The sequence below is a fragment of the Mytilinidion resinicola genome (assembly GCF_010093595.1).
Source record: "Mytilinidion resinicola strain CBS 304.34 unplaced genomic scaffold BDZ99scaffold_1, whole genome shotgun sequence".
Taxonomy (NCBI): Eukaryota; Fungi; Ascomycota; class Dothideomycetes; order Mytilinidiales; family Mytilinidiaceae; genus Mytilinidion; species Mytilinidion resinicola.
In genome coordinates this window covers 1,439,847-1,467,680 of record NW_022985437.1, presented here as the reverse complement: position 1 = coordinate 1,467,680, position 27,834 = coordinate 1,439,847, and the positions used below count along the sequence as shown (strand labels likewise).

Genomic DNA, 27,834 nt, shown 5'->3' with positions numbered 1-27,834 from the left:
AGTTGGGTGGGCCACTAGCTTGTGCGGGCCACTAACTTGTGGATTACGTTAACGCAGGCTGTTCGCTGACTGAGTGCCATCGTTACGTCGTAGAATACTTTCCTCTTCATGCATCTCTTCCTCAAGTCTCAGGTGTTTTACTCCATCATTTGTTCATTTGTAGTACGTTACTATTTCTCGGGAATTGACGGACCCTCCCCTTTTGTACACAACATCGCTTTCTGCTGTAATTCCATTACTTCCACTGTTCTGTCATTCTCGTGATGCCCTCGTGGAACAGCAATGTCAAATTCTCGAGATCATGTGCAATTGGGTATTGCAGCGATCAACATGCGGAAGTATCTATCAAGACTCGTGATCCCCTTGAGCGACTATGACAGAAGTTGTGCTACATTGATATCCACAAGCCTGCCAAATAGGCTACTATGGCTGCATCCAATCTAGTGATCCCCTTACCACTAGAAGAAGTGTATTTAAGGGTTTGGTTATCCTCATCATATCTCTTGCTGCAACTCCAGTGCATTTACTTCCAAAAGCATCCCAGATATCATGCGTATCGTACTTGTCCTCTGCCTCCTCGCAACAGTCTGCCTCGCAGACCCTCGTTTCCACAGACGGGACGATCCCACTTCCACTCCCACTCCAACAGCAGCAATCACAACCTCCGCCAATGCCGCTGTCACGGCCATTCCAGCCATCCCCTCTCCCACCCAGCCCGGCTTAAGCAGCTCTTGTATGCGTACCGCAAGCCACCCTCTTCCCTCCCCACCCCTCACTAAACCCTCACCTAGGTATATCCTTCTACAAAGTCCAACCCTCCGACACCTGCCTCTCTATCGCCGCCCGCTACAGCATCAGCTTTGCCGAATTCTACTTCTGGAACCCTTCCGTGGGTGCAGACTGCAGCGGCATACTCGCCGGGTACTGGGTCTGCGTTGCCGTAGATGATGCAACGCCGCCATCGACGACGAGCACATTGACAATAACGCCTGTGGTTCCGAAACCGACGCCGACGCAGCCTGGGTTGATTTCGACTTGTAACAACTTCTACAAGGTTGCTAAGGGCGATACGTGTATTAGTATTGTAGCGAGTTTTGGGTATAAGTTTACGGTGGAGGCGTTCGAGGCGTGGAATCCGTCGGTGGGCGCGGATTGCACGAATATGTGGTTGGGGTATTGGGTTTGTGTGGGCGTGCCTGGTGGCTGAGTTTGTACCTTACTTGGCACTGAGTAGTAGATAGGCTGAGAAGGGGAGTATTCTTCTGCAGGTAGTAGTATCAAGCAGAGGCGAATTGCACATCAGATCACAATAATTCGTGAAGGAATTGCGTATTATGACTTTGATTTTGACCTAGGCTCGTACAGACACGATTTAGCTCCTCTCCACACTTCTTCGAGGATTTGACGTCTTGGTAGGAGATTCTATGATGGATATTAGTATGGCATCTTTCGGTTGATTATTGCAAAATATATACGTACTGGAAACACCACGACGACATCCTCCTCTCCCTCGACTACAATGGCAAGATAGAACCTAACCTCGAATCCCTTGAAGGCCTCGTGGATGAATATATCTTGAATTGAGGTTGTGGGTATGAATCGCGTGGTGGGGGTAGACAAGTACGTAGGTGAAGACGTCGAGGTTTGGATTCCCAGTCCTCTTAGGACGAGTAGTGATTCCTCTTGAATACGAAACGAAGTCAGCGGCGCTATTGCATTTTAGGGCTTGTGAAATAAAGGTCGAGACAGAAAGACTTGGAATTCTTTCAGGTTTTGCACTGAGTTCTAAAAAATATAACGTACCGGTATACCCCCTCCGACAAACACCCCACAGCACAGTGAGTACACCTGGAACAAGCCAAATCCACGGTATCCTCTGGACTATTCCACTCGCGACTACGCCCAAGCAACTCTCCAAGGCCCACGCATCCAGCAATGGAGCATGTATTATGGCCCCTCCGATTGTTTCACTAGGTAGCTTCACCCAAAGGAGCCCTAACGCCAATACCCCAAGGAATATTCGCAGGAGAAGGGATAACGAGAAGAAGAGACGCGCGGCTAGGGTACGCGGAACTGGGCGCGTAGATACGGAGAAAGAGACGGTCGTCGATGTGGGCCGGTAAGTCGTGAGAGTCTGCTGTGGCGGCGAGGTAAAGTGTGCGAGTATGGTGAGAGGATCGAGGGTAAGGAGGGCGGATAGTGTAGGCATGATGGAGGTTTGATGGATGTAGAGTTGGTAGTGCTTTAAAAACGGAAAGTGCAGATTAAAGTGCGACTCATATTCACAAGTCTGTGCATTCAGAAGGCAACGTCTGAGGTGGTTTGTGACGGTGGTAGGGAAAGTCGTGATGCAGCTTTGGTGTTGAGCGATCGCTCGTCCCAAACATTCAGCCCTAAACGTGGCCCAAGCTCGAGATTTTACTTCAGCTTCAGTTCAACTTCGCCTTCACAACTCCAAATCTAACACTCACTTCCCAAAATGTCTCCCTCACCTCCCCCCGCTACCTCCACCGCAGCTCCTACCACAAAGGCCAAGTCGCGCTCTCGCTCACCGCCTCCCCCCCGCAAATCCACCTCCCCCCTACCCCGTCGCCGCTCCCGAAGCCCTCCCCGCCGCCCACGCAACAACAACGCCTCTGGCTTCCGCTGGAAGCAAACTCGCCGCGACGACGATGGCAGCCGAAGCGACGACCGCCAGCTGAACCGCGGCTATCGCCAAGAGCGCAACGAGAGGGACGGCAGAGACGGAGGACGCGACGACAGACGCGACGGCAGAGATCGAGACCGATTCGCGGGACGGCGAGACGAGCGGGATCGGGATGGCAACAGAGATAGGGACAGGAACGTCCACAGCGACAGGCGGCGAGAGGACCGTCCCCACCGCGACCGCGACACAGATCGCCCCTCCAAGCCCAAAGAGAAGAAGGAAAAGCCCGCGCCTGTAGCAGCAGCCGGCAATGAGCCGATGATCATCGTGACGGTGAACGACCGGCTGGGCACGAAAGCGCAGATACCGTGTCTCGCGTCCGATCCAGTGCGGGTGTTCAAGGCGATGGTGGCGGCGCGGATTGGGCGGCCGGCGCATGAGATTATGCTGAAGAGGCAGGGGGAGCGGCCGTTCAAGGATCAGTTAACGCTCGAGGATTATGGGGTTAGCAATGGGGTGCAGTTGGATTTGGAGCTGGATACGGGGGATTAGGTCGGGCTTTGGGGGATCCAGGGAGTGCTCGAGAGAGGGAGAGGCAGAGGCAGGTTGGGGATATGGGATGCGGCTTTCTGTGTCTTATGGAGCAGAGGGCAGACCGGTTCTCAAGTTGGTCGACTAGATGGATATGCGACTTGGGAAAGGGGTATGCTCGAGATGTTCGATTAATGCTCAAATACTGCAAAGAGTACCACTCTTCACGGTACTCCACTTATCAAAATCAAAAGTAACAAAAGGAAGCACACAATCGTCAAAAGTCATCGGTATAGATCATCCCCCTTGATTTTGATTATCTACTACCTATGCACCATATCCAGCAGATACTACGCCTCGCATGCGCTAAACATCTTGCGAATAGCCCCTCTTACATTCCCCATTTTGAAAGTTCAAAGCCTCGCCCAAAAAATGCAGAATTCCTTGTAGTCACGAATGCACTTGTAAAGGCCCCCAAATATTACCAAATCTACTAAAATAAAGACTGACACCGTTCCCAAACGCCGGCCCACCAGAAATTGAGAAATCTGAAGGAGGGAAATATGGATTTCAGCCAGATTATTAGGTTCCGAGAAGTGAGACTCCAGCCCCCGAATGTAAGTAACTGGAACGCTCGTTCCCGGTTTTTCCATGTGGCAATGATGTGGATACGATCAGACTCCATTAGCAAGCAGCGATTCGACTGCGTGGCTGATGAATGCACGTTTTGGCGTCAGATCCACATTGAATCTAGCTTTGATGTTAGTAAAAGTGATACGAGACTAAAAACTGATAGAAAGACTCACCTCCGCTCCAGCTCATTCTTTACATATTTCTTTGTAACCTGCATCAGGTCTGCATTGGAAAGAATGACCCTGATCTCCGCTAGGATGAGGTCGTCCGCTGGGAGATTCAGATCCGCCATCTCCATATCCGAATACCCAAGCCCGCTGGGTGCAAGGCTCATTCGTGAATTGTTTCCAAACCTCGGCAGGTCTAGTTGCGACATTGGCCTCGACGGCGGGTATCCATAGTCCGAGCCAGCAACAGAACCAGGGCCTGGCATGAAACGTTTCGTACCATAGGAGACACCGGACACCTGCGATGCGTCATCACGCATGGTGTGGGCTTCCCACAGATCGGCCTGATATTCTTCCCATTTCTTGTGAGGAATCGAGGTGGGGTCGAACTTGCCCTCGTCGGTGATAACAATCTTTTGACCCTTTTCACCAGTGACAACACGCGTGTTGCCCCAAGAGAAATCGTCCATGTGCCAGAAAGCGTAAAGGGGGAGACCGCAGGCGAAAACGGGTGTTGCGAGGACGTAGATAATCATCCAGCCTATCATCTCCCATTTGCGTCGCAAGATGAAAATGATAGCTTGCAGACCGTAGATAGCGCCGAGCAGAATGAAGGCTGTCACAGGAATGACATTTGGATTGTGGATCACCAAATAGATGAGGTAAACGATATAACCCACAATCACAGGCTGGACAATGGTCGACAGGAGATCGATGAAGACAATGAAGCGCATACTGAAACAGCAGAATCCGCAAAGCTGTTGCAAGGGGATAAGCTCGATGAGGTTGTGCACAGTCGAGTTGATCCAGCGACGACGTTGAGACATGAACACAGTCCAGCTATCCGGGGCCACGGTCCAAGCATGTGCTCGGAAGAGGTACTTCGTCTTGTACTTGGAGTGGTGTTTGAGGAGTAGCGTTGTAAGGTATCGATCTTCGCCAAGATGCAACAGATTCTTCATGTGAAGAGTGTCGACGCGAATCTCTGAATACGCCTCGACGACTTCCTTGCTAACGAAGAGGGGTTTTCCAGTTTCGGCGGCGCGGATCCGGTACATGGTGAAACAACCTGGAAGACAAGTGACGGACCCAAACAGACTCTCGAAGGCCTTGGTAAGGTTGTGGGAGATATAGTATTCGTAGACCTGCATCATGGTGACGAGGGACGATTTGGCGTTGGTAAGAGACGTTTCACCGCAAATGCCAATCAGCCGAGTATCGTGAAGGAATGCCGCAACGAATCGCGTGGCCGAGTCGGGAGCCACGACTGTATCAGCGTCAATCTGAAGTAGGAACTCGTAAAATGTGGGGTTGACTCCGATAATGTTGCGGATCTGATGGTGCATTTCGAGCTCCATGGGCGTCATGGGAAGGTTGTAGTGGACTCGATTCAAGAAGCGCATCAAAAGCATCTGAGAATCACGCTTGCCACGATTTCCAGGCTTGGATACTTCGGAAGGCTTTCCGACCTTGACAACGACCAAGAAAGGTACAATGTGTCCCTGGACTTCGTAGAGACCCGAGTATATCTTACCCATGTTATGCTGTTTCATACCTTCGCCCAAACTCTCGAAGCTGAGGGGTTCAGGGTCCATGGTTTCAGAAACGCCGAGAATGTCCAACACGATGCGGGGAGTTGGCTTGTCGTTGCCTTGACCAATAATCATTCCATCGCAGATAATGACCAAGAGTTTGCGCTTGTCATCATACTTCATCCTGGCGGCTGAATCGATAGCACGACGCAGCGAGTCCTCGTCTTCGGTGTACGCTGGGACAGTGCAAATAATGAACTTGTCGAGATTCTCCGGTAAATTCTTCTTTCCGAATTGAAGAGCTGCCAAGAATTTGAATCCGATGACACTAACGAGAAGAATAGAGATGGCGAGAAGAAGATACTTGGCGAAGAGGCATTTGGTAGAGCTTCGCGTGTCCAGATCTCCTACATAGAACAGGTTGTCAAGGCAGACCTTCATCCTGTTCTTTTCGTCGACTGGCAGATCGATTGCTTCCCAGAGCCTCGTGACATCGTTACCCGACCGCTGTTGGAACAGGTCGATAACGGGCTGCGACATGAAATTGGTATCGACGCTGTGGGCGTCTGTACCAATGGGAAATTCAGCTCTGCGACCTCCTGGGATATACGAAGTAAAGTCATAAACCTTGTTGTACATGTAAGCGATGGAGTTACCCTTTTTCGACAACGTCTTCAGATACGTAGGACTAAAACCAACTCTGCCCTTCATGTAGTTCGACTTTAGATAGATCTGTTGCTCATACCACCAGTCTGGACGAGAATCGTTGGTGGCCCATCGGAAGTCATGGTATCGTGCATTGTTGTCAGTTGTGCTGATAAGGTTAACGGAGCTCGTATAGTTGGTGTTCTTGTAGTTCAGTTGCACAGCTGGATCCACTTTGCCAGTGGCACCATCGCAGAGAGCGGAAACCTGGACAGGGAATAGGTTGGTTGCGTCGGTGCCAGCGTACTTCTTGAGACTGGTTTGTGGTATGATTGATGGATAGTGGTGAGGCATGAATGATCCGAGGTCGTAGACAATACCACGCATGGCAATGTAAGAGCTATGGCCTCCTTTCCCATTGAACGATGTGAGTTCCGCGGTTGAATAGACGTGCTGAGTCGGACAAATCAGTTCGGGAAAGCCTATCATGAAGAACACCACCAGAGCGCAGCTGAGCCAGATGAGGAAATTGATGGCAACCTTCTCACGCCATGCGGTTCGAACATCGGGCCGCTTCATTTTGCCGATCCACTTGACGAGGATATCAGGGATCCACCAGGTCAACAACCAGACCACAAACATCCAGCGCTTGCGGCTACCAGATGTGGGCACCACGTCGACTTCCTCGAGCTCTTTCTCTTGGACCTTTTCGTCTATTTCCTTCCGGGTTTCAAGGTCGCGGAACATGTCGCCGCCATTCGTAATCCCGGACGGCGCTTCCGATCGAGCATCAACGTCATGACTACCAAAGTAGTTTCCAGCTTTGTCGTCGTGATAAAAGGCGCCCGGCGAGTTGCCATTAGAGTTCAAGAGACGGACTCGAGAGTCACCAAATCCTCTAGCAGCATTTCCTGGGGTAAGGAAGCCCTCTCCGTCGTCGGTCGATACTGCGCGTGCAGGTAAGGTAATGTCATCAATGTTGGCGATTTCTAGCCAGCACCTCTCGCTCAAGAAGACTCCCGTAGATCCTGCCCTAGCTTCATTGTCTCGCCACGGCTTCGATTCTAGGATCATCTCGGCCCTTTCACGCTCGCTGCCTACTACTGTGTCACCTTCGGTGAAACCGAGGAACTCAGCAAACGGAAGGAAGACGCTGAAGTCGGCGTTTCGTAGTCGCTGACTTATTTCGGCGATGCCGAAAGTCTGTACTTGGGTTCGTACACATTTGCTATCAAATTGGTTCGCGATTCGCCGGTCGTTTGGCTTCAAGCAGAAAACGAAATAGGAGTTGACTCCACTGGCACCGAGTGATTTCGTAATGTTGTTCAGGGAGGACAAGAACTGCGCAGCCGCGCCCTGTTGTTTACCAGCAGTCTCCCCACCGTTGGGATTGCTGATCATGCTTTTGGAGTCATGGTCAGACGTTTCTTCGTCGAATGGCAAGGCTTTTCGCGTTCCTCGTCTTTCTGGTCGACCACCTTTACGCGCTGCCATGCTAGGCTTCCTCATAGGCTTTGAGCTAACAGATGCTTGCACAATGGCGGACTTTTCCTTTGGATGCGTGACCGTTTTGAGAGCATCCTGGCCGAATAATGTACGAACAAAATCAGTCTGGGTGGATTTGATGAGGTTCATCAGATCACCAGAGATGACTTCACCGTTTTCCTCAAGCAACCCTTCGATCGAGTAATCAACATCTCCGGCGAAGTGCCGTACAGTAAAGCTCGCGGCATTGTTCTTAGTAGGGAAATTGCTTCCCGGGAGGACGGCTGTGAGGCTGCCCGCAACAATGGACTTATTTTTCCCATCGAAACGCTTGTGGAGCGACTCCAGGAAGGACACATCCGTCTTTCCGCGTCGCATCTGGTCGTCCAAAATGCCGAGTAAACCATTACCGGGCTTGAGCAGTCCTCTAACCGTTTCTGTGTTGTCGAAGTATTCAGTCATCGGGACGTTGATATCTTCCGCTTCCATGTCTTCAGCTTTGCGACCAAAGAAGCTCTGCAGACAGAAATTGAAGTGTGACTCGGCAGCCGCGTTGTTGAGAAGCTGATCCAAAGTTGAACCAGTGGCGGATACTTGGGCAAAGCCAGGGAAATCAACAATGGATACGGTATTGGCAACAGTCTCCTCCATGGCGCAAGTCCTTAGGTTAATCTGCTCGATGACATAGGCGACGAGCAAAGAGTACAGCGTTCGGGCAAGTTCGTCGGCGTTACTGCGTGCACCTCGAGGGTCGAGCATGACAGTCACACGCTCCCTATATAGCGTCTTCGTCTTGTATCCAAGACTCTGTTCAAGAGCTTGCGAGCTCACGCCTAGGAATGCTGCGACCAGATTCAACGTATCCTTGTTCTTGACGGTGGTAACATCCTCTCCTCCCTCGTGGGAGTACCCGCCGCTATCTGCACCAGCAGGCGATGTAGATTGGCTCTTGACGAATTCCAGTTGTCCGATGTGAAGGATGCTCGCCAAGACTTGACAAATCTCAGCAATTTCGTTGCGGCCAAACTCAAGTTTCCTCAGCGCTGTTTTGAAGTGGTGGAAACCTCCGTGGTCGTCAATGCCGACTTTCAGCTGGGTCGGGTGGCCGAGATATCGCCAGCGCTTCTGACCACCGGTCATCGATGCTCTGGCGCCCGCTTCGTTCGCTACAGTTCCAACCGAATCAAGACCCAGGTGAGCCTTTTCTGCAGGACTAGTCCCAGCAAGAAGGTAGTAGAGGATGTGGAAGTTTCGCTCTCCAGTGGGGACTGAAGCAACACGACTCCTCTCGAGCCTGTGGTCTAGAATTTTGCCACCCAGCAACGTGGGACGCATGGAGGTGGATGTTTCATATTGCAGTTCGAACAGGAGACCTGATTTGGAGGCCCGTGGGGTTGTGAGAGATTTCGTGGTTGTGAGCGTGTCGAAGACAAAAGCAGCATACGACAACTTGCTCGACAGAGGCGTCGACGAATAGTTGAGCAAGGCTGTAAGAAGATGGGCGCGGATGGTAGTCTTGCCAGCACCTGATTCACCACTGGTCGCTTGTTAGCTTTCGCAGGGGCAATATCATCACAAGACAGTATACTCACAGGAAAACGACAGCCTGGCTTTCAGAGCGATGACCCAGCCGAGTCCACGCCCGAAGAGCAAGTTCTTCGGCCGCGGCCATTGCACTGCCCTCTTTCCCTCCATCTGGGCCTAGTGACGAGTCTGTGTAGGTGTTTAGTGCTATTATGGCGTGCGACGAGAGATTGGCGACAGGAAGATGTGCGTGGAAGCGGCTCGCAAGGTGAGCCGTCAGGTGGGTATCGGATTGCAGATGTGGTGGGAGCGCGGGCAGCGAGGGTTGCGCATATTGAGGCATGTGGCCGCCCGTTAGGGGCTGCTGGTGTGCCATTGTGGGCAAATGCGTCCCCTAGGGAGCGCCGAGCGAGCGTAAACTACCAGGGAGACCAGCGGAGTATGGTGGGGACGAGAGTCGTGATGTTGAGGTCGATAGAAGCGGTTGGCAAGGGGCAGCGGCCAAACAACACGCTGTGGAATGCAAGAAAAACACGAGGGTGACTCCGGAGCGTAGAATTCAAAACACAATCAGCGAGTGTTGTGAAGATGGTAGAACGGGTCCAAAAACGAGGGTAGGGAGCCGAGAGTGGTGTTGGGGAGGAGGGGAGGTGTGTGTGGACAGCAGCAGTGATCACAATGCAACTTAGTGGTGAGGTCTCGCAATAGGACCGCGTTGCCCCGTGCGGCGAGAGGCGCTAGAACCTCCCCTATTGTGCAAGGGTATGGTGTATTTTATTATTCTATTTTTGATGCACGCCTAATACGAGCTTCTTCGCTGGGCGTGAGAAAAGTGGCACACTCATCAAGCACTCGGTCTCGTACACTTGTCTGCCACTGCTTGGGGTGCTTCAACGAGTTTCCACATAGCCCAAAGTGAAGAGCTCCTATCTCCTGAAAATGCATTGAAGCAAGCCAAACAGTGGCAGTACGCACGACAAGACTTGTTCTGGAATTAGAGTGCTGGCGTGATTGCTAGGTAGTGCTGAATCATCCCACACAGGCGCAGCTCCAGCATCCACATGCCCCGATCGCCAGTTGCCGAGCTCCATCGACGGAACAGCACGAAGGGTCGGCCGACTCGAGAGTCAAAATCAATCGACAGGGCGAGGCCGGCGGCGTGGGCGACGGACGCGTGGTCGATTCTGGGGAAGATCGCTGCGCGGCCTAGCGTATTACATAGTAGGTAATGGTTCATGCATCAGAGCTGGATTGCATCAACGATTCTAGAGGCCGCGCCGTTGGCTCGCTGTGCTGCGACGCGGGAGAGACATGGCCAGCGTGAGCAGCGCTGAGTTCCAGCGTAGCGGATACCGCAGCAGCAGCTGGCAGTGGGTAGAGGGGCGCCAGGAAGTTTCATCTTCGGCTCTCCGAGAAGTTCAACAGTTCAGGGGCGCGGGCGGCCGCGGGACCACCATTGCAAACACGGCGGCCCATTTACTTGCCACCAAATCCACGCTGGGCACTTCGAGAAGCAACTGCCCGTCGTAGAGACAAGCATGCAGATATTGCTGGTACCGTGGGCGATGGATCTAAGGGTCCACTGCACCCATAGTTGACTATCCACGCCTCTGGCATTACAGCCGTGGCATCTCCACTCTCTTTCTGTGCTTCTGTCCGCGTGTTTAACACGGCCTGAAGTCCTCTGGCAGGCTGTAAAATTCGTAGATGGCAGCTTTGACAAGCCCGATAGCTCTGCGGGCCACCTCAGACAGTATTGGACTGCCTGACGGTCAGCCAGCGATTCACACGGCCTGCGTAAACGGCACGGCGCTGGGCAGCTGGGAGCCAAAAATAGAGCGATGGCACCCCTGTACCCGCAGGAAATCGTCGACGCCGTTGTATGCATCTGTTGCTAATCGGGAGGAATTGCCACCGCCCGCCTCCTGGAGCTAGCTTGTTGGGTCGTAAATTACAGCAGGGGAATGAATGCAACTCTCGCTCACCCGCCGTCAACAACATCCTGCCCACACCATTACGTCTCCCTCCTACCTCATCCCCTCTCTGTCTTCACTCCACCATCGCTTTGCACACTTTTCTTCGTCCTCTCGTTTTTCTTGACCTGCTCTAATTTGACCGGCTTGCCCTCGTTGCCAGGTCACCGATCCCCGTTGCCCGGCAAAACACCACGCTCGTTCTCCCACCCCTTCCTTGAGCACACCACTGGGAACTGCCCCGACCTCCACACCACCATCAATCGCGAACAACGCGTTCTTCGCAGCTGAGCGGGCCACGTGCCTCTGCAGCTCGCAAACATGAGCTTCGTCAACAACCGCATGTCGACCTTCTCCAACCTGTCCCAAGCTCCACGTCCTTCCAACGCGACCTCGACTCAGGTCTCCACCACCACACTTCTCAATGCCCTCCACACGAACTATACATCCGGCCAGCCATACTACCTTGAGGCCAGCACGAGCCTAGTCGTGAATACATGGGTCAATGCCAGCAACGTTGGGGCAGATGGCCGCATTGGTGGCACAGTCGACATGGAACTAGGCCGGAAAGCCTGGGAGCATGCCCGACGTAGAGCAGAGGACGGGTGTATTGTGCTAGGGTGAGTTCGTTTCTTTTGCAAACCTCATCACATATTAACTAATTGCTCACAGCTCCCTTCACGAGGCTACACCCTCTGCCTTCGCCCCTTTCATCTCTGCGCTTCCACTGTCTATACCCGCAAGCTTCTACACCTCCCTGGACATTCTCAAGGCTTTCACGCACTGCGTCACCCCGCAGAATCCCTCCTACCCGCGTCATACAGCTCTTGGTGCCACTTTCACCATTTCCTCTATGGGAACTGTCACTGGCACGTTAGCTGGAGCAACCATCCAACTTTCAACCGCCGGGGTTGACACTACGCAAGGTCTACTCAATATCCCTTCACAGCCAGGTTTCCGTGCCTTTGACGTTTTCTACTACCTCAAGTCGAGCTCCGCTACACGAGAGGAAAGGGAGTGGCTCGATCTGAAACCGTACTCCCAATATACCCTTCTCAACAGGTCCGGAACTTATTCTCCACCCTCTTATCTGCCAACTGCAGACGATGCTGCGGCCGCCGAGGACTTCCGGGATAATTTGAAGGCCATCGGCATCGTGGGCTCAGAGCTTTCAAACTTGATCTCCCTTCTGACAGGTCTGCTCAAACTGGGTAATGCTCTCGGGATACTCGTCGATGAGGAGGTGCTACAAGACGTTTGCGAGGATGCTGGAGCTCTTATGGACATTAACCCCGAGTTTCTCATGAAGAAATTGTCTTCTCAAGACCGTGAGATGGCTCTCTCTGGCATCTACGAAGCTGTCGTAGACTGGGTTCTCTCCCGTGCCAATGCTACCATCCGGAAAGACATCATCGAAGCGCGAGTCGCGTATACCTCGGGCAGTGATTCTGGCGAGCCTGGCATGATGACTCCACCTTCCGAGGAAGATGGGGACATTGTCAACATAACGGTTGTTGAAATTCCCAGCAAGAATCTAGGCAAGGCTATTGCTCTGAAGACCGTCTTTGATGACTCTGAAGGCATCAACGCCGAGATGAAGGAAGATGGGGTGACCGTAGTGCCTGCGGGGTCTTCCGTCATCGAGGCTATGAAAGAGGCCGTGAAAGCCTGTGAACCCGAACTTGGGATCTTGTCCAGTCCCGCTGGGCGCCAGAGAGAGCATGAACGCGAGCGACGTGAGGTCACCCTTGAGAAGATCGCCTACGACATTCCGGAAGACGACAACTTCATGAAATCCATCATCATGCCTGTGCGAGGTGAAGGTGTCCAACTCGGCAAGTTCAACCGCTTTGAACTGCAGTCAACAATTGCGAGTAGTCGGGTTTGGTACCAACTGGCACTCCACCCGACCGATGACTCTCCTGCTTCACTCTCAGCTTCCGCTTCTGGGTCCTGGTCTGCCGCTGTCGTATCCCGTCAGCTTCGTGACTGGAGACTTCCAGAGTGGGCCAACCGCCGCAATCGTCATCTTGACTTCACTGCTGACTTTGATGTTGAGGAGTTTCATATCCGATACAAGGACCTGGGATGCCTCGACGGCAAGGACGGAATTCGAAACTGGATTCTGGAACGCGGATGGAGCAACGGTGAAGTAGTTATAGGCGACAGCCGCATCTGGATTAGAGAGGCTGCGTGGTGGGAAGCCGAGACACAGTTCGATTTGAAAATTCAAGAGCTTGCATCCTCGAACGGTATTCTTGGAAACATGGTTGGTGCTGGTGGTCTTGAAAGCGGTTATTCGGGACAGAGCCCCGGGATGGGCAGCGGCTTTTTCGGCCCAGAATTTGCGGAAGGCACCCCCCAAGGCAGTCGGGACAACCTCTTACAACGTCAACAGAGCACAGCAACTTTCGGAGCTCGTAGTGCCCTGGGAGCCCGTTCTGTCGCGCCAACTGCAGCACCAACTTACCATAGCACCCGGCCTGGAGATTACGGCTTAGGCGGAAAGGGCGACGAACGAAAAGGTATTTCCTACGGCGACGATGAGCTTGGCGAAGGCAAGACTATTCAAGAGTACAAGATTACCACCAGTAGGCGAATCTGGATCTTCTTCGTCTGGGTTCTGGCTGGGTGGATTCCGTCTCCCCTCCTACGCTACGTCGGCCGCATGAAGAGACCGGATGTTCGTATGGCGTGGCGGGAGAAGATAGTCTTGATCATGATCATCGTTCTCATGAACGCCACTATCATCTTTTACATTGTTGCATTCGGCCACCTGCTATGCCCCAGGTGGAACAAGGCTTGGGACAACAAGGAAGTTTCCTACCATCAGGGCGACAATGATTATTGGGTCAGCCACCACGGTTACGTCTACGACCTTTCAAAGTTCTGGAAACGACAGCACAGTGACACCAGTATCGAGACTACCCAGGATCAAATGCAACCGTTCGCTGGCACAAACGTCGACGAATACATTGTACCCCTGCTCTTTACCGCCTGTCCTAATCTTGTCAAGAACAAGCTCCTAGTCTTATTCCCAAATACTACCATCACCAACTCGAATGCTCAGCATATCTCCGGTTCACTGTCACCAGATCGGACAAGCGCACTATACAAAGATGATTGGTACCCTAACGTCTTCATTCCTAAAATGAATGAGTTCAAGAAGGGCGACCTGGTCTGGGACTCCAACAAGATTAAGAATGAGGGGCAGAACGACAATCACATGTGGTTCACAATGGGTGACAAGGTCTACGATCTGACCGATTACTACCACACTCTCAGTTTGATGGACAATCTTGACTCGTACCGGTTCCTAGATCATAAACTAGAGGCGATTGTTTCGGACTATGCGGGTACCGACATTACGAGCCAATTTCAGAATCAGCTCAACGAAACCGCTCAGATGGCCAACCAGCAATGCCTTGACAACTACTTCTATGTCGGCAAAACCGACTTCCGCAAGTCCGCCAGGTGTCAAGTCAATAATTGGATTCTTCTAGCGTTCACTATTATCCTCTGCCTCGTCATCCTTGTCAAGTTCTTGTCTGCTCTACAGCTCGGTTCAAGGAAAAGGCCAGCCACTCAAGATAAATTCGTCATCTGTCAAGTACCAGCATACACGGAAGGCGAGGATCACTTAAGGAAGGGCTTGGACTCTCTGACTGCGCTCAACTACGACAATAAACGAAAGCTCATCTGCGTCATCTGTGATGGTATGATCGTCGGCGGTGGGAACGACAGGCCGACGCCGAAAATCGTCCTTGATATTCTTGGTGTCGATCCCAAGGTTGATCCTCCTGCTCTGCCGTTCCACTCGGTCGGTATGGGCAGCGAACAACTCAACTATGGAAAAGTGTATTCTGGTCTCTACGAGTTCGAAGGCAACGTCGTGCCGTATATTGTCGTGGTCAAAGTAGGCAAGGAATCCGAACAACGCAAAGCAAAGCCTGGCAACCGCGGTAAACGAGACTCTCAAATCTTGCTCATGAGCTTCCTCAACCGCGTCCATCATCGGGCTCCCATGAGTCCATTAGAACTGGAAATGTTTCACCAAATCAACAACATCATCGGTGTAGATCCAGAGCTTTATGAGTATCTTCTGATGGTCGACGCCGATACTATGGTAAAAGAGGATGCGCTGAACCGCCTGGTCGCAAGTTGCGCGAATGACTCGAAGATCGCTGGTATCTGTGGTGAAACTAGTCTAGAGAACGAGGAAGGAAGTTGGTGGACTATGATTCAGGTTTACGAATACTACATTTCCCATCATTTGGCTAAGGCCTTTGAAAGCTTGTTCGGCAGTGTTACCTGTTTGCCTGGATGGTAAGTTCTCCCCTACTTTCTTGTAGTTGCCACGCTAACGACATCAGTTTCTGCATGTATCGTCTTCGTACCGCAGACAAGGGCAAACCACTCATCATTTCTGACGCCGTTATCCGCGAGTACGCCGACTGCCAGGTTGACACACTACACAAGAAGAACCTACTCTCTCTCGGTGAAGATCGGTACTTGACCACATTGATGACAAAACACTTCCCCTCGATGTCGTACAAGTTCGTCCCAGATGCGTACGCCCTCACAGCCGCCCCTGAGACATGGAGCATCCTTCTTTCCCAAAGGCGTCGTTGGATCAATTCCACAATCCACAACTTGGCCGAACTGGTTTTTATCAAGGACATGTGTGGATTCTGCTGCTTCAGTATGCGATTCGTCGTTTTCATCGACCTTTTTGGAACAATCATTCTCCCTGCTACCTGCATTTACCTCGCCTATCTCATTTACTTGGTCGCATCTCATACTGGCCAATTCCCAATGATTTCGATCATCATGATTGCGGCTGTGTACGGATTACAGGCCATCATCTTCATCATCAAGCGACAGTGGCAACACATCGGCTGGATGATTATTTACATCATGGCATTCCCGATCTACTCTTTCGTCCTGCCAGTCTACTCGTTCTGGAAACAAGACGACTTCTCGTGGGGAAATACCCGTGTCGTTCTCGAAGAGAAAGGCGACAAGCAATTGGTCGCTGTCGAGGAGGAAGGTTATGACTCCAGAAGTGTTCCCCTACAGTCGTGGGATGACTATGCGGCTCAGAATTCTCTTCCTGGTCGTCGTGGAGTTATTGCTGCGCATTCCGAGAAGGGCATGCACAGCACCTACGACGATGACGGTTACGAAATGAACGACATGCAGTCCGTCTACTCATCCGTTAAGCCCCAGTCGACCATCATGTCCAACATGCACCACATCTCGCACATGCCACCACAGTCTCCGGGTCCCTATGTCGGCATGCAGCAACGGGCATCTCACTACTCCAACTTCTCTCGGTACACAGATAACCCGCAACAACAACAGCAACCAGGAGCCGACGGGCGTTTGATGTCCATGGGCGGCATGAGCGACCACTACCAGGCCTCGCCGTACGGCCAGCGACCAAGCATGGGCTTCCAGAGCTCTGACAACCTCATGGCCATGCAATCGACGCCGCCAATCGGCCGTTCTCGCAGTCCACTTGGATTCGGCGGCTCTCGACCTGGCAGCACTGCCAATTTCCAAAACATGATAAATGGGCCATCGGACGGTCAAATTGTGGAAGCTATCCAGGCGTGTCTGATGGAGGTCGACATGGATAATGTTACCAAGAAGCAGTTGAAGGCGCTCACGGAGCAGCGGTTGCAGACTCAATTGAGCGGAGAGAGGCGGACCTTTTTGGATCAGGCGATTGATCACGAGCTTGCGAACATGTAAAGCATCAAGTCACGGATTAGTAAGCGTTGAGTGAGGTCAGTTCAGGTGAATAGGCATTGCATCTATGGTGTTCTTTGTATGTTTTCTCTTTTACTTCGGAGTTTTACCGGATCTCAGGGCTGGAAGGTGAAGTGGTTTCTACATCTGGCACTCGAGCCTGGTCTTCAAAATGGAGTCTTTCTCTACAACTGCATATTGGTTCGTGGTAATAATAGGAACGAAGCTCAAGGAGGATCTAGCTTAAATATGAGGATCTTTCACACTTTATGGCTGTTCTTAGGCTTGGTGATTTTGCTGCTCTTGTTTACCAATTCTACTGGTGCACATTGCCTTGGGAATAGGCCGTTTCGTTATGTATGACCTCTGGTCCTGGGCCCCGTGTTAGACCACACGGTTCTCACATAGTGTACTCGGAGTACCCGATCCAATACCAATGGTTGCCCCCTCAAAAGACCAGAAGATCAAGCAGCCATCAAACTCTCCTCCGCAGTCTTCCCCACTCCTCTGTGAATGTAACGCATATACACGCTCCCTCAACGCAACATGGCTGAGCAAGCCCCCTCATCTTCTGTCGCCATCACAACCAGCGGCAAAGGTCGTTAATGTCCCCCTCCCTTACCTCCCATATGAACTAACAACCCTACTCAGACTACCTCTCCCAAAGCGTCACCGTCTTCGCCGACCTTTCGCCCACGGACCCCCTGTGATTACGTATCTACTCAATGTCTTGTCACCCTTCAAGCAAGATCCCTCTCGCCACATGCTCTTTAACGCTGTCTTCACAGCTGCTGCACTGAACGGAGCGTCGTTTGCGGAGGCAGACGGGTGGCGCTGTGTAGGCGTGCTGATGGCGCCAGGGAAGAGCATGGATAATCCACTCACGCTGGTGCAGAGTGGGTTGTTTGGGGTGGCCTGGAATTTGGGGGTAAATGGGGTGTGGGTGAGTGTGCTTTTCTATCCTCCGTATCTACTATTTTCTTTATATATTGCACGATTTCTTTTAAAGTCAATAGAGGAGCCCTTAATAGGGGTACCATATGCACACGACCTCCACCTGTTTTTTCTATCTCTCCCCTACGCATCATATACTTACATCCTAGAGCGGGTTTATTTCTACCTAGTCTCTTCACCACACACTAACACCCCCCGCGCATGCCTCCCAAATCGCCTCTCTCAAATTCCGTACACTGCGAACCCACACTAAGAAAGCCTACTGCATCTTCAACCTCTGCACGAAGGAAGAGCACCGAGGGAAGGGTTAGCCCCCTCTATGTCTCTACTTCTTCTATAAGTCCCATTACTCCCATTACTCCCCTCCTCCTCACCCCTCACTTCTCTTCTCCCTCTAACCTAAAACAAGGCCTCTCAACCCATCTGATCCACCATTTCCAATCCCTCGCCGCCGCAACCCACGCCCCTATCTGGCTCAAGGCTACGACCGCCTCTTGGCACGCATTATACGGAAAACTAGGCTTCAAGACCGTGGGCGAGATAGCGCTGGGTCAGGGCGTGGCCGGGGCAGATGGGTCAGTTTCGAAAGGCGGCGAGGGGGTCAGGATTTGGGGAATGGTGTGGTGTCCGGCTTATGATCAGGAGGAGTTGTGTGAGAGAGATGAGAAGGTTATAGGCCAGAGGACGATGGTGAGGAGTGTGTACTACAGTCTAGTTCGGCATAGATAGTTCTTAGACATGTGCGAGAGAGGTCGATGAGACTGAGATGGCTGAGATGCGTACACGGGAGGTGGTTCGGTACTGGAAGTGAAGCCAACCCAGCGCGCTATCTACATGACCTGAATAAGACTAATGTACTTGACATCAATTAAGGTGCCTGATCCATACCTTCTTTTCGTACTTTACGGGTTGTTTGGAAGCACAAACGGGAGTCAGTCCCCTATTTACGCCCCACGTCAAATTCATGCAACAAACACCCCAATTTAAAGTGACCAGCAATCGCATGCCCAAGCAGAGTGTAACCCGCGCCGACTGGCTTCCCTTTATATAATGGATCTCAATACTGCCATTTTTAGCCTACATCTGCGACCTAGTTCAGGAGCCTGGCAATAATACACCAAATGCAAGGGCAAGTCGCACGGACTAGCGCCTGTTCATACGTCTCAATTTCTCTCTCAAGATATTGACAGTTTAACGTCTGATTCGGCGTCTCGTTGATTTTACATTGTTCAAGCGCTCATTTTGTACTCCCTATGCGCTTATGCAATCCAGATTCGCGGAATTGAGCTTCTAGTATTAGTTGTTGTTGAGTAGTCAGTAGTATAACCGGGTGCTATTCTGGTAGTTAAGACTCAGGTCAGCAACATCGCGGGTGGTGTAAGATTTGAGACTAGAAGAGAGTATGATCATGGATTGAGGCTTGTATCGTTGATTAATTCCGTCATGTTGGGTTTTATAGACTTTGTAGTGACTCATGCACATCTTTCTGTCAAGAGTCTGCGTCACCTCCCCGCTTTCGCTTCTTCAATCTCCCGCCTCAAATCACTCAGCACCTCCAACCTCCTGGAAAGATGCCCTTGCAGCCCCTCAACCTGCTCTTTCACTGTGTCAATCTCCTCCCTCACACCGCCAAGTCCCTTAACCGCACCCCCCTCTCCACTCTCCAGCTCCCTCAATACCCCCCTCTTATAATCCAACATCAACTCCAATTCCCGCTTCACAAGCGCCGGCTTGGTATCCCTCTTCCCCCCACCCCTCCTCTCCTCCCCATCCTTCTCAATCCGCTCGATCTTATCCTCCAGCTCCTTCAACTGCTTCCTCAACCTCACCTCCTCCCAATCCTCCGTCGTCCTGCCCCCAAAATCCGTCCCCTTTGCCCGGAACGCCCCCGCCTTATCCCCCACTCCCAGGCGCGTGAGATACGCATCCCCAAACTTTGCTTTCCGCCCCGTGCTCGTATCATCCCCGCCATGCGCCGCCCACTTCCGCTGCGGCTGCACGCGCTCAACATCGTAATCGATATGCGCGCTCTCGAAGCTCTGTCTTAGACTCGGCGGCACACTCCTCGGCACCCTAAACCCCTCGCTCCGCCCGTTCAGCACATGTAAGAAGGCGAGACACGCGTCCTTCCCAACAGTCTCACGCGCTTTCGGGTTGACAAGGTTCCACGCGGAGCGGATGTCGGTGTCGGGGACGTCGTCGAGGCTAGCAAAGAGGGGTTCTAGTGCGTGGAAGGAGACGCCGCCGCCGCCGTCGCGGTTCGCCGTGTAGATTTCCTCGTACTTGGCTTTGTCGGTGGGCGACATGTACCAGTCGAAGCCGTCCATGAGGCCTGGGGTGTCGTCGTCGTCGTCGACGGTCTCGAAGGCGGGGAGGGAGGAGGAGAGGGCGCGCGAGGCTTGCACGAGGTGGGCTTTGGATTCGGGGACGAGCCAGTCGGGGAGCGTGGTGGGGACGTCGACGGCTTCCTGTGGTGGGGGGTTGTGTTGTTAGTTGCTTTCTTTTGGACAATTGAGGGTAGAGTTAGGTAGCATGTGTATCAAATGTCCCAGATATTCAGGCTCAAACGAAGATAGACCAAGGTAGCAGGAAAGATCAAAAAAGGGCATGCCCTACATACCCCATTCACCAGATCGAATATCAACCGCATAGCCACACAGAACTCTTCAAAGTCCAACTTTCCGTCATTGTCCACGTCGGCAAGGTCCCACACCCGCTCTAGCTGTTCGTCTCGTAGCTGCGAGTTCTTCAGCACCGAAGCAGCCTGTGCGCCGTCGAGATGTGTGCCGCCGTTCGCGAGGCTGCTGAAGATCTCCCAGTACTTGGTCACCTCCCATTGCTCGATCTTCTTGGTTGACATGATTGGCGTGGAGCGGGTATAACAAAAAGAGAGAGTTGGAGTGGTAGGTGGGTGGTATAACGCTTGGGAAGTGTTGGAAGCTCACAGCTCACCCTTGAGGTGACGTTCGCGCTAGGATTGGATCTCCGGCACTACCGAGTCACGTGAAAAAGCACTACTATCTGCAGGAATGTAGTATATTAGGTGGGAGTGCTCCTCTGAGCATCACCTGGCTGTCCCCCTCCCATTCGAGTCAAACTATCATAGCACATACCAGGTAGGCCAAGGATTTAAATACAACAACAGTCGCATATCCAATTAGATTACCACTTCAGCATCCACATCCACACATCAAGAACACCTACTATACAGCCGCCACGCAGCACACACTTTCCGTCTTCCTAAAGATAAGCAAAACCAAAACAGTTCCAATTCATCAAATCAAATTCGCCATAGCATCGCTAAAAGCCAATCAAATCAAGCAACCAATCTGGCAATTTGAACAAAATGCATGCAATGACGAGGTACTATCATTCTCACCCCAGATAGCAGTAAACAAACACCAACCCGACCTAACCCAACAACCAACTTCGCAAGTAAGGAACACCCAAAAGAAGCGCTTGAAAAAAAGATCCGTCTCGTACATGACATGATTCCCTTCCCAATGTGAGCTGATTTAGTCCACAGGTATTTCGAAAGGGGGGAGTTGGGGAATATAAAAGAAGTTGGTATATGAAGGCGCCTTCACACCGCTTCGAAGTATACAAGAATTTGAATGCGAAGGAAATAGGTAAGAATAAGCAAAGTCTCTAGAAGCCCACCGATGGAGCCTCCAGAGCAGAGGGGAATCGTTAGAGTAGATCGCGAAACTACAGTTTTCGTATCTTGTGACGGAACCCCTAGAAATACTGCAGATGCAAAGTAGAAGCTCGTGGGTGGAGCATCGCATCGTGTTTAGTCCTCAGAGAAGACGAACTTGTGGTTTTCAAGTAGCGCTTGGACAGCCACACGTTGTTGCTGCACGTCGGTCATTTCGCGCTCCAGAGTCATCGGGCGCATGATGGTAGGTGCGAAAACCACAGCAAGGTTGAGTGGAGTCATCTGTTATTGGTGAGCGTGACGTCTCAGCTAGGAGATTGAAGGTTCAAACATACGAGATTCTCCATTTCATGCTGAATAACCCGGGAAAGATGAAATACGAGGAATTGGAGGCAATCGCGATGGGCTCGTGGCAATTCGTTAACCGCTGCCAGAATCGAGTTCGCTTTTTCCTGGGTATCTTGCATTTCTGTCTCGTTGTCAGCCACGTTCTACACAGAATTGGGAAGTGTTAAACATACGCCCTGCTTCAAGGAATTGGTCATAAACATCGTAAGTGATCAACGGTACAGGTAATCTCCGGAAATACTGCTTCAGACAAGATGTGACAGCGTGGATATCTAAATCCGGGTCGGAGATGTCGTAGTCGGGACTCTTCTCGAACCCACCCCGCACGATATTAACTTGGCCGGAGCCGCCGCTCTTCCGATAAATACCTTCGGCGTCCATGCCTGTTGATGAGCGTTAGTTGAGCTGTGCGAGGCTATGAATAGCGCCGACTCACCTCTCAATTCAACCTCTTCGATACATCGAGTCACAATACTAGGAATAACTCGTTTCTCGAAGTCGCATCGAGCCGTCAGATCAGAGCCAAACAAAACTAATGAGTAGTTAGTATAATGACGGTCAACATCAATGATATCAACGCACCTGAACTGTGCTCTCCGGCCAAGTTGGTGTTGCTGTTGTTGTTTTGTGAAGTCTTCTGCAACCTGTCCGGCTTGCCGGGAGCTCCCTTCTGTGAGAACCACCCTCTGGCGGCCTCGTTTCTGGCAGCCTCGTCTCTTGTTCTGGCGGCGGATGCCATCGAGGAAGTATCCGAAGATGGAGGTATCGATCCGTAAGGTGTCCCAATGACGTTGATGTTGTACTGGTCTTCACGGCGATTTTCAGAAGCAAAGGCGCCCTTGATGCCCTTAGTCACGTTCTTGGCGAGGCCTTGACCGCCCTTTTTCCAATTGAACTTATTCGGCTTCCCCTTGCGGATGTTGACGACCTGAGGCGCGGAAACCATTGTTGCTTCAGCATCTGCCTCTTGGATCAGGTTCGAGTAAGAATGCTCGTGTGTGATTGCGTGTAAATCCATGGATAAGTCGGGTTTGCCCTTTTGCTGAGCATGATAGATCCCGAGCCCGTTCGCAGGCCGTCCGCCATCAATGGAGTTGCTTCCATTGTGGTGCTTGTTTTCTTTTAGAGACCTTTGAATGGTTTCGATCAAATCCCGGTTCATGTTCGAGAGCTTCGTGTTCTGGGCGCTCAGAGACTCGTACTCTTGGAACCCTTTGTCCTTCATCTGGATAAGATTAGAAATTTCGTTAGTCAGATCCGTCCGTCTCGTGATCAGCTCTTCGATTTGTCCTCCAAGCTGGTCTTTCAATTTTTGGAGCGAAGCCCCAAAGTCTCGCAGAATGTCCGACTTGAGCTCCTTGATATCCAAGGATTGGTTGTTATCCTTGGCCTTTTTCAAATGGTCGGTCATGATTTCTAGCTCTCTAATAACCATTTCGCGCTGGGTATCCAGGACCGCCATTGTGTTCCGCTTTTCCCTTAGCATAGTGTTGGCCTGCTTGAGGTCCGAGGCGTTGTTGACAGTCTCGCGCAAGTCATTCTTCTCAGCTTCCAGTTCCGCGATTCTTTGCTGGGCTCTCCGCAACTCGTTTCGCAGATTGGAGTTCTCTTCCTTGGAGTCTGGGGAGGGCATGGTGGGGCTGCTTATAAGGTCGATCGACCCGTTGGCGGGCCACTTCTTATGTCCGCCAGCCGACACTCGAGACCCTCTGTCGCTGAAACTTCGTCCGTGCTTGGAGACAGCGTTGGACACCCGTCGCAGCACAGACGGATCTTTGTCGCCGTGCTCTTGGCTCATCAACAATCGAGCTAGGTCCTCGTCCATTGAAAAGTCGCCTTGGGTACTATACCGCGGGAGGCCTGCAGAGGCGAAGCCATGGGTGTGGTCGCTTTGCACCGTGCTGACAGAATCATTCATCCTGTGTTGGTGGGGTGGGGGTGGTGGTGGAGCGGGCGGAGCGCGAGGTGAGGTGAAATTGTCGCCGGTCTGCCCTGCGCCAGGGCGGTCAGCGGACCGAGAGGGCGGATCGGGCGTATTGAGGATGCTCTTTGACGTTGGGGACTCAATGGGACTGGAGATGGTGTAACCGCCGTTCATCTGCGACCTAACTCCCCCAGCAGATATCTTCCGCTCATGCGCTGGGGCAGTGGGCGTGGAAGGCGAGGATTTGGAAGGGGCATCTTTCCGCGCGAGTCCCGGCTTAAGAGAGTCCTCCCGCTTTGGCCGCTCCACCACTTTCTGTGTTGAGCTGTACGAAGAGGCCTGCGAAGATGTCGACTCTTCGCGAGCCCGCGAATCCGTAGCCACAGGTGAAGACGACAGCGACGACCCTTCAAGCTGTGGACTCAGCGTCCTGCCTGCCGCATCTACTGCAGGTGAATTTTGCAATGAAGACCGCAGCTCCGATCTCGAGCCGCTTCTAGATGCGGTTTTCTTATTTTTAGGCACTTCCTGCAACTTGAATGCATCGCTCTGGCTTGAAGATGCTGTTTGTGGGCTCGCCATTTGCGTACGCGACCGGTCATTCCCAATGATAGGCGACGCGGTGGACGAAGGCGGCGGCATTGGCTCCTTCCGCTTCCGAACAGACTCCACCAGGTTATCTGAAGTCGCACGCCCCTTCTCCTGATATGCAATGTGGGGACTCGCTGCCGCTGGTGAAGGCTTCGCCGACGGGCGGTCTCTCTCAGTTGATGCTGATCGGGACGAGCCTGGTCTATTCTCTTTGAGCATATCGCGATGCGATGTGTTCGATGGCCGATTGAAATAATCTCTCCCGGTTTTGGAGTCCTGTCCCCTGGTGTGGCCAGCCTCCACCGGGCCTTCATTGAATTTGCGAGACTGGCCAAGCGGGGACGGCCCTGGAACGACTGTTGGGTCAAGTGCAAACGGGAGGAGAATGCCATCGTCGCCGTTGTCGGATGGATCGGCTTGTTTGGGGTCCTTGTAGGTGCTTGCGGGGAGGGTCTCTGTGGGGCTGTTAGGACCAGAGGGCTAGATGTCGAGACTAGAAACTGTACCTTTCGGCGCCTCAAGAGACGCAGGAGAAGCATCTCTGCGGAAAGTGCCAGGGGAAGAGTCTTTCCGCATACTGGAGCCACGCGGTCGGGGAGAAGTGTCGGTGGTTGGTGGTTCCGAGTACTGTTCAGACGAGGGGGTATCCATGTCGGGGGTGAATGTGCTCGACGGAAGGGCACTGGGCGGCAATGCAGGTAGAGACTTGTCGAATATAGCCCCAGTTGACGCTGGAGGGGCTTTCTTGGACTTTTTACGACGTCGAGCCATAAGCGATTCATGACACGACATGCAGAATATGCCCTGTGACGTGCGCGCATAGCGCAGGTTCTCGATTTTCCGTTTACAATTCCTGCAGCGGAAGCAGTTGGCACAGAATGCCTGGTCCCCCGTGAGGATTGCCAGATCCTCGATCTTGTTCCCGCAGTGATTGCAGCTGTATGTGCAGTTGTTGCAGATGAGGGAGCCATCGCCGAGGAGGAGGAGGTTCGCATCCGAGTCGAGGAGAGTGCCACAGGTATTGCAGCGAAAGCAATCGATATGCCATCGGTTCCCAGCTGCGCGAGGGTCAGAGATGTCGGTCGAGGCGCAGGCACAGCAGCGAAAGCGAGAGACACGGAGGTGGGTAGCAGGACCAATAGCGACTACTTACCTAGTTCGAATGCCTTGCCCTCTTCCAGAATCTTATAACAGCACGATTAGCAAAGGTCCAATTGCTCGGACGGCAACGCATACCTCTCCGCAGTTCTTGCAAGGGTAGACAACGTCATCTGGGTCCAGAGGGGACTCTGGATATGCACCGGGCGACTCCATAGCGGCGGCGGGTGAGCACCGGTACGGTGTTCAAGGAGCGTGCTTGTCGAGGGCGGAATGAGAAGCCCCAGGCCGCACAGCGAGGCCGTTACAGACACAGATACGGAGGAGGGCGTGCAGCGATCGACGAAGGGCGGACTTGGGGGCGCAACAGCGGACTTTGCATGGCACTCCACGGGCAGGGTGGCGCTCGCGGGCGGTGGAGGTGCGGTCAGGGAGGGCTGGGCGCAGGGTGAGGGCGCTGGCGGTGGTGCTCTGCTTGCGCAGACGGCCTTGGTGATGGAGACAGAGGCAGAGGTGTGGAGGGCAAGCGTCCAATTGGGTGTAGTGCTCTCGTATGGCGCTGCGGGCGAGCTTAGAATTGCTGGGACCAGCCAGGAGAGGCGAGGTTCAGGGTCTTGGTCGTTCCCAAAGCACACAACTGCTGGGGCAGCGTCCTGTGTCGAGTGCAAGAGCAATGGACGCATGCACCAGCGTATGGCCACACAACCCATCGCCAGCGTGCCCTTCTGTCCACAGCACCGCCAAAAACTGCACTCCCACCACCCACGGCAGACATGAAACTACGACAGCCCGGGCCTCCTCACGGCAGTCCATCGCGGCCGGGCAGCGGCCGAGCAGCAGGCGATCCGGCCGCGTCGAGCACGCTCCCACCGCAGATCGAACACGCCTTCAGCTTCTTGTCCAGCACTACTCCCACCAGCACTACCCGTCGCGAGCTGGATTGGCCCATCGTTCGCCGGAGACCAGGCCCGGCTCCGCTGCACGCGCTGCTGCTTGCGATGCCCAGGGCGTGATGGAGGAGTATAAATCGGGTACAACCCCCTCGCCGCGCATTAAGCTAGACCGTCCGTCGAAAGCCACACAGACACGCCCGAGCACGAAAACCCGTTCTCCAGGGCCTTCCCCACCCAACGCAAGCGCATGAGACGCCAGGGGCATCGAATCCGCGGGTCTGTAAAAATAGACGCTGCCCTGCCGCAGCATCATGGCAGCTCGCCTGAAAACACCACACCGCACCACCACTCGTCAGCCGCGAGAGAACCTGCCATCCTCGAGCCATGGCGCTGAGCGCGGCGGTGGCTCGACAGCATGGGCTGGTTGGCGGTGGGACACCCTCAAACAACTCAGCCATCAGCGAAATCAGCCGTACGTTTCAGAACACCAGTGCGGTTGGACCAACACGTGTCCACCTTCCCTCTGCATCACCAACCCCGATGTTTCCCAGTCGCATCGAGAGTCCAGACAACCGCTCTGTCATGCTGCTTTGCGCGTAGTCGGCAATGATCCTCTCTTCCTTCTGCTCCCACTCCCAACATGCACCTCGGACGCTCTGGGCCGCCCTACCGAGCTCGCGCTCACCTCCTTGCTGAGACAACTAGGTACACTGGAGGATCGTGGCTCTTGTTTCACCGTGCTGAGCGGGTACCTGGGCACCTGGCGCTCGGGAGTGGTCCTACCGCCTCAGGTCCCACCAGTCACATGACCAGGGGTATAGCACGCGCCGTGCTCCTATACCACGTCTTTTGCGACCCTTCTTTGCATCTCTACCCAATAGACTTCGACTCTGCACTGCGTTGGCGCAGAGGTACCGTACTATTGACAGCGGACAGCATGCAAACGCAACGCGAGACCCTCCTACCGCAAGCATCGCGGCCGTCGTTCATCCGCAGGATGTGTCGAGGTTAGTTTTGGGTGGTGGCACAGCGTTTTGTTCATGCGTGGCACAGTCATACTTTAATTACTTCCTCATCCTGCCGTTCTCTCTCTCATTCGCGGAAATTGTCAAATTGTGTCTGCAATTACATTCACGTGGGGACCTTGCGCATCATCTTGCCGACGCAGCTCCTTCAATGCGCAAAGGATTGCGCAAAGGATTGCGCAAACACTTCCCCTGTAAACAAAAATATCAAACACCCCACAATCTGTTTGCTGGACTACACTGAGAACCTGAACGTCGCCACTTACATCTACCGACCACCTTGGACCACCACCCTCGTCAGATAGGCCCACGTGCTGTCACCGTTTACATGACCACAAGGATTGCAAGCGTCGGAATACACGTTTGGCAGACACCGGCATGTCTCGCCCGTCTACTGGTTCGGGTAACCTAACACATCTAGGGGCACTGCAGCCAGTACAGAAATCTGCTCA

General features: G+C 52.9%; 11 protein-coding genes across 11 annotated transcripts; 6 read left to right on the top strand and 5 right to left on the bottom strand.

The window, feature by feature from the left end:
* The first annotated feature begins 97 nt into the window (after positions 1–97).
* Positions 98–1,301, top strand: BDZ99DRAFT_565066 (uncharacterized protein). The gene is made up of 2 exons (XM_033727430.1): positions 98–733; positions 792–1,301. Exons 1-2 carry the CDS (start codon positions 550–552, stop codon positions 1,205–1,207), a joined length of 600 nt encoding a protein of 199 aa, XP_033584265.1. The 5' UTR covers positions 98–549; the 3' UTR covers positions 1,208–1,301.
* A 31-nt stretch (positions 1,302–1,332) lies between these two features.
* BDZ99DRAFT_374402 (uncharacterized protein) lies at positions 1,333–1,686 on the bottom strand (the record flags this gene model as incomplete). Its single annotated transcript, XM_033714919.1, has 2 exons — positions 1,333–1,422; positions 1,480–1,686. Coding segments are annotated over 2 exons (297 nt in total), but the record flags the coding sequence as incomplete, so codon positions are not given.
* A 774-nt stretch (positions 1,687–2,460) lies between these two features.
* On the top strand, positions 2,461–3,520 carry BDZ99DRAFT_457046 (ubiquitin-like protein). The gene has a single exon (XM_033718601.1). The coding sequence runs from the start codon at positions 2,480–2,482 to the stop codon at positions 3,197–3,199; it is 720 nt and encodes a 239-aa protein (XP_033584263.1). The 5' UTR covers positions 2,461–2,479; the 3' UTR covers positions 3,200–3,520.
* A 388-nt stretch (positions 3,521–3,908) lies between these two features.
* BDZ99DRAFT_457045 (putative chitin synthase 8) lies at positions 3,909–9,801 on the bottom strand. Its single transcript, XM_033718600.1, has 2 exons — positions 9,233–9,801; positions 3,909–9,177 (listed from the first exon to the last, which is right to left on the bottom strand). Exons 1-2 carry the CDS (start codon positions 9,538–9,540, stop codon positions 3,981–3,983), a joined length of 5,505 nt encoding a protein of 1,834 aa, XP_033584262.1. The 5' UTR covers positions 9,541–9,801; the 3' UTR covers positions 3,909–3,980.
* Positions 9,802–11,177: 1,376 nt separating this feature from the next.
* Positions 11,178–17,351, top strand: BDZ99DRAFT_431291 (uncharacterized protein). The gene is made up of 3 exons (XM_033717284.1): positions 11,178–11,757; positions 11,810–15,463; positions 15,511–17,351. The coding sequence occupies exons 1-3, from the start codon at positions 11,459–11,461 to the stop codon at positions 16,892–16,894; spliced, it is 5,337 nt and encodes a 1,778-aa protein (XP_033584261.1). The 5' UTR covers positions 11,178–11,458; the 3' UTR covers positions 16,895–17,351.
* On the top strand, positions 17,328–18,686 carry BDZ99DRAFT_431285 (uncharacterized protein; the record flags this gene model as incomplete). The annotated part of the gene is made up of 2 exons (XM_033717283.1): positions 17,328–17,834; positions 18,146–18,686. The coding sequence occupies 2 exons, from the start codon at positions 17,328–17,330 to the stop codon at positions 18,572–18,574; spliced, it is 936 nt and encodes a 311-aa protein (XP_033584260.1). The 3' UTR covers positions 18,575–18,686.
* Positions 18,687–19,247: 561 nt separating this feature from the next.
* On the bottom strand, positions 19,248–20,780 carry BDZ99DRAFT_431284 (endocytosis and cytoskeletal organization protein). The gene is made up of 2 exons (XM_033717282.1): positions 20,466–20,780; positions 19,248–20,313 (listed from the first exon to the last, which is right to left on the bottom strand). Exons 1-2 carry the CDS (start codon positions 20,703–20,705, stop codon positions 19,348–19,350), a joined length of 1,206 nt encoding a protein of 401 aa, XP_033584259.1. The 5' UTR covers positions 20,706–20,780; the 3' UTR covers positions 19,248–19,347.
* A 330-nt stretch (positions 20,781–21,110) lies between these two features.
* BDZ99DRAFT_12966 (uncharacterized protein) lies at positions 21,111–21,720 on the bottom strand. Its single transcript, XM_033712607.1, has 2 exons — positions 21,376–21,720; positions 21,111–21,319 (listed from the first exon to the last, which is right to left on the bottom strand). Exons 1-2 carry the CDS (start codon positions 21,631–21,633, stop codon positions 21,257–21,259), a joined length of 321 nt encoding a protein of 106 aa, XP_033584258.1. The 5' UTR covers positions 21,634–21,720; the 3' UTR covers positions 21,111–21,256.
* BDZ99DRAFT_374854 (RhoGAP-domain-containing protein) lies at positions 21,639–25,680 on the bottom strand (the record flags this gene model as incomplete). The annotated part of the gene is made up of 9 exons (XM_033714941.1): positions 21,639–21,785; positions 21,839–21,972; positions 22,025–22,234; positions 22,288–22,383; positions 22,434–23,560; positions 23,603–24,819; positions 24,868–25,424; positions 25,520–25,550; positions 25,603–25,680. The coding sequence occupies 9 exons, from the start codon at positions 25,678–25,680 to the stop codon at positions 21,639–21,641; spliced, it is 3,597 nt and encodes a 1,198-aa protein (XP_033584257.1).
* Positions 25,681–25,737: 57 nt separating this feature from the next.
* On the top strand, positions 25,738–26,477 carry BDZ99DRAFT_513534 (uncharacterized protein; the record flags this gene model as incomplete). The annotated part of the gene is made up of 2 exons (XM_033724721.1): positions 25,738–26,002; positions 26,059–26,477. The coding sequence occupies 2 exons, from the start codon at positions 25,738–25,740 to the stop codon at positions 26,475–26,477; spliced, it is 684 nt and encodes a 227-aa protein (XP_033584256.1).
* Positions 26,478–26,668: 191 nt separating this feature from the next.
* On the top strand, positions 26,669–27,166 carry BDZ99DRAFT_513533 (uncharacterized protein; the record flags this gene model as incomplete). Its single annotated transcript, XM_033724720.1, has 1 exon — positions 26,669–27,166. One exon carries the CDS (start codon positions 26,669–26,671, stop codon positions 27,164–27,166), a length of 498 nt encoding a protein of 165 aa, XP_033584255.1.
* Between the last annotated feature and the right edge of the window lie 668 nt (positions 27,167–27,834).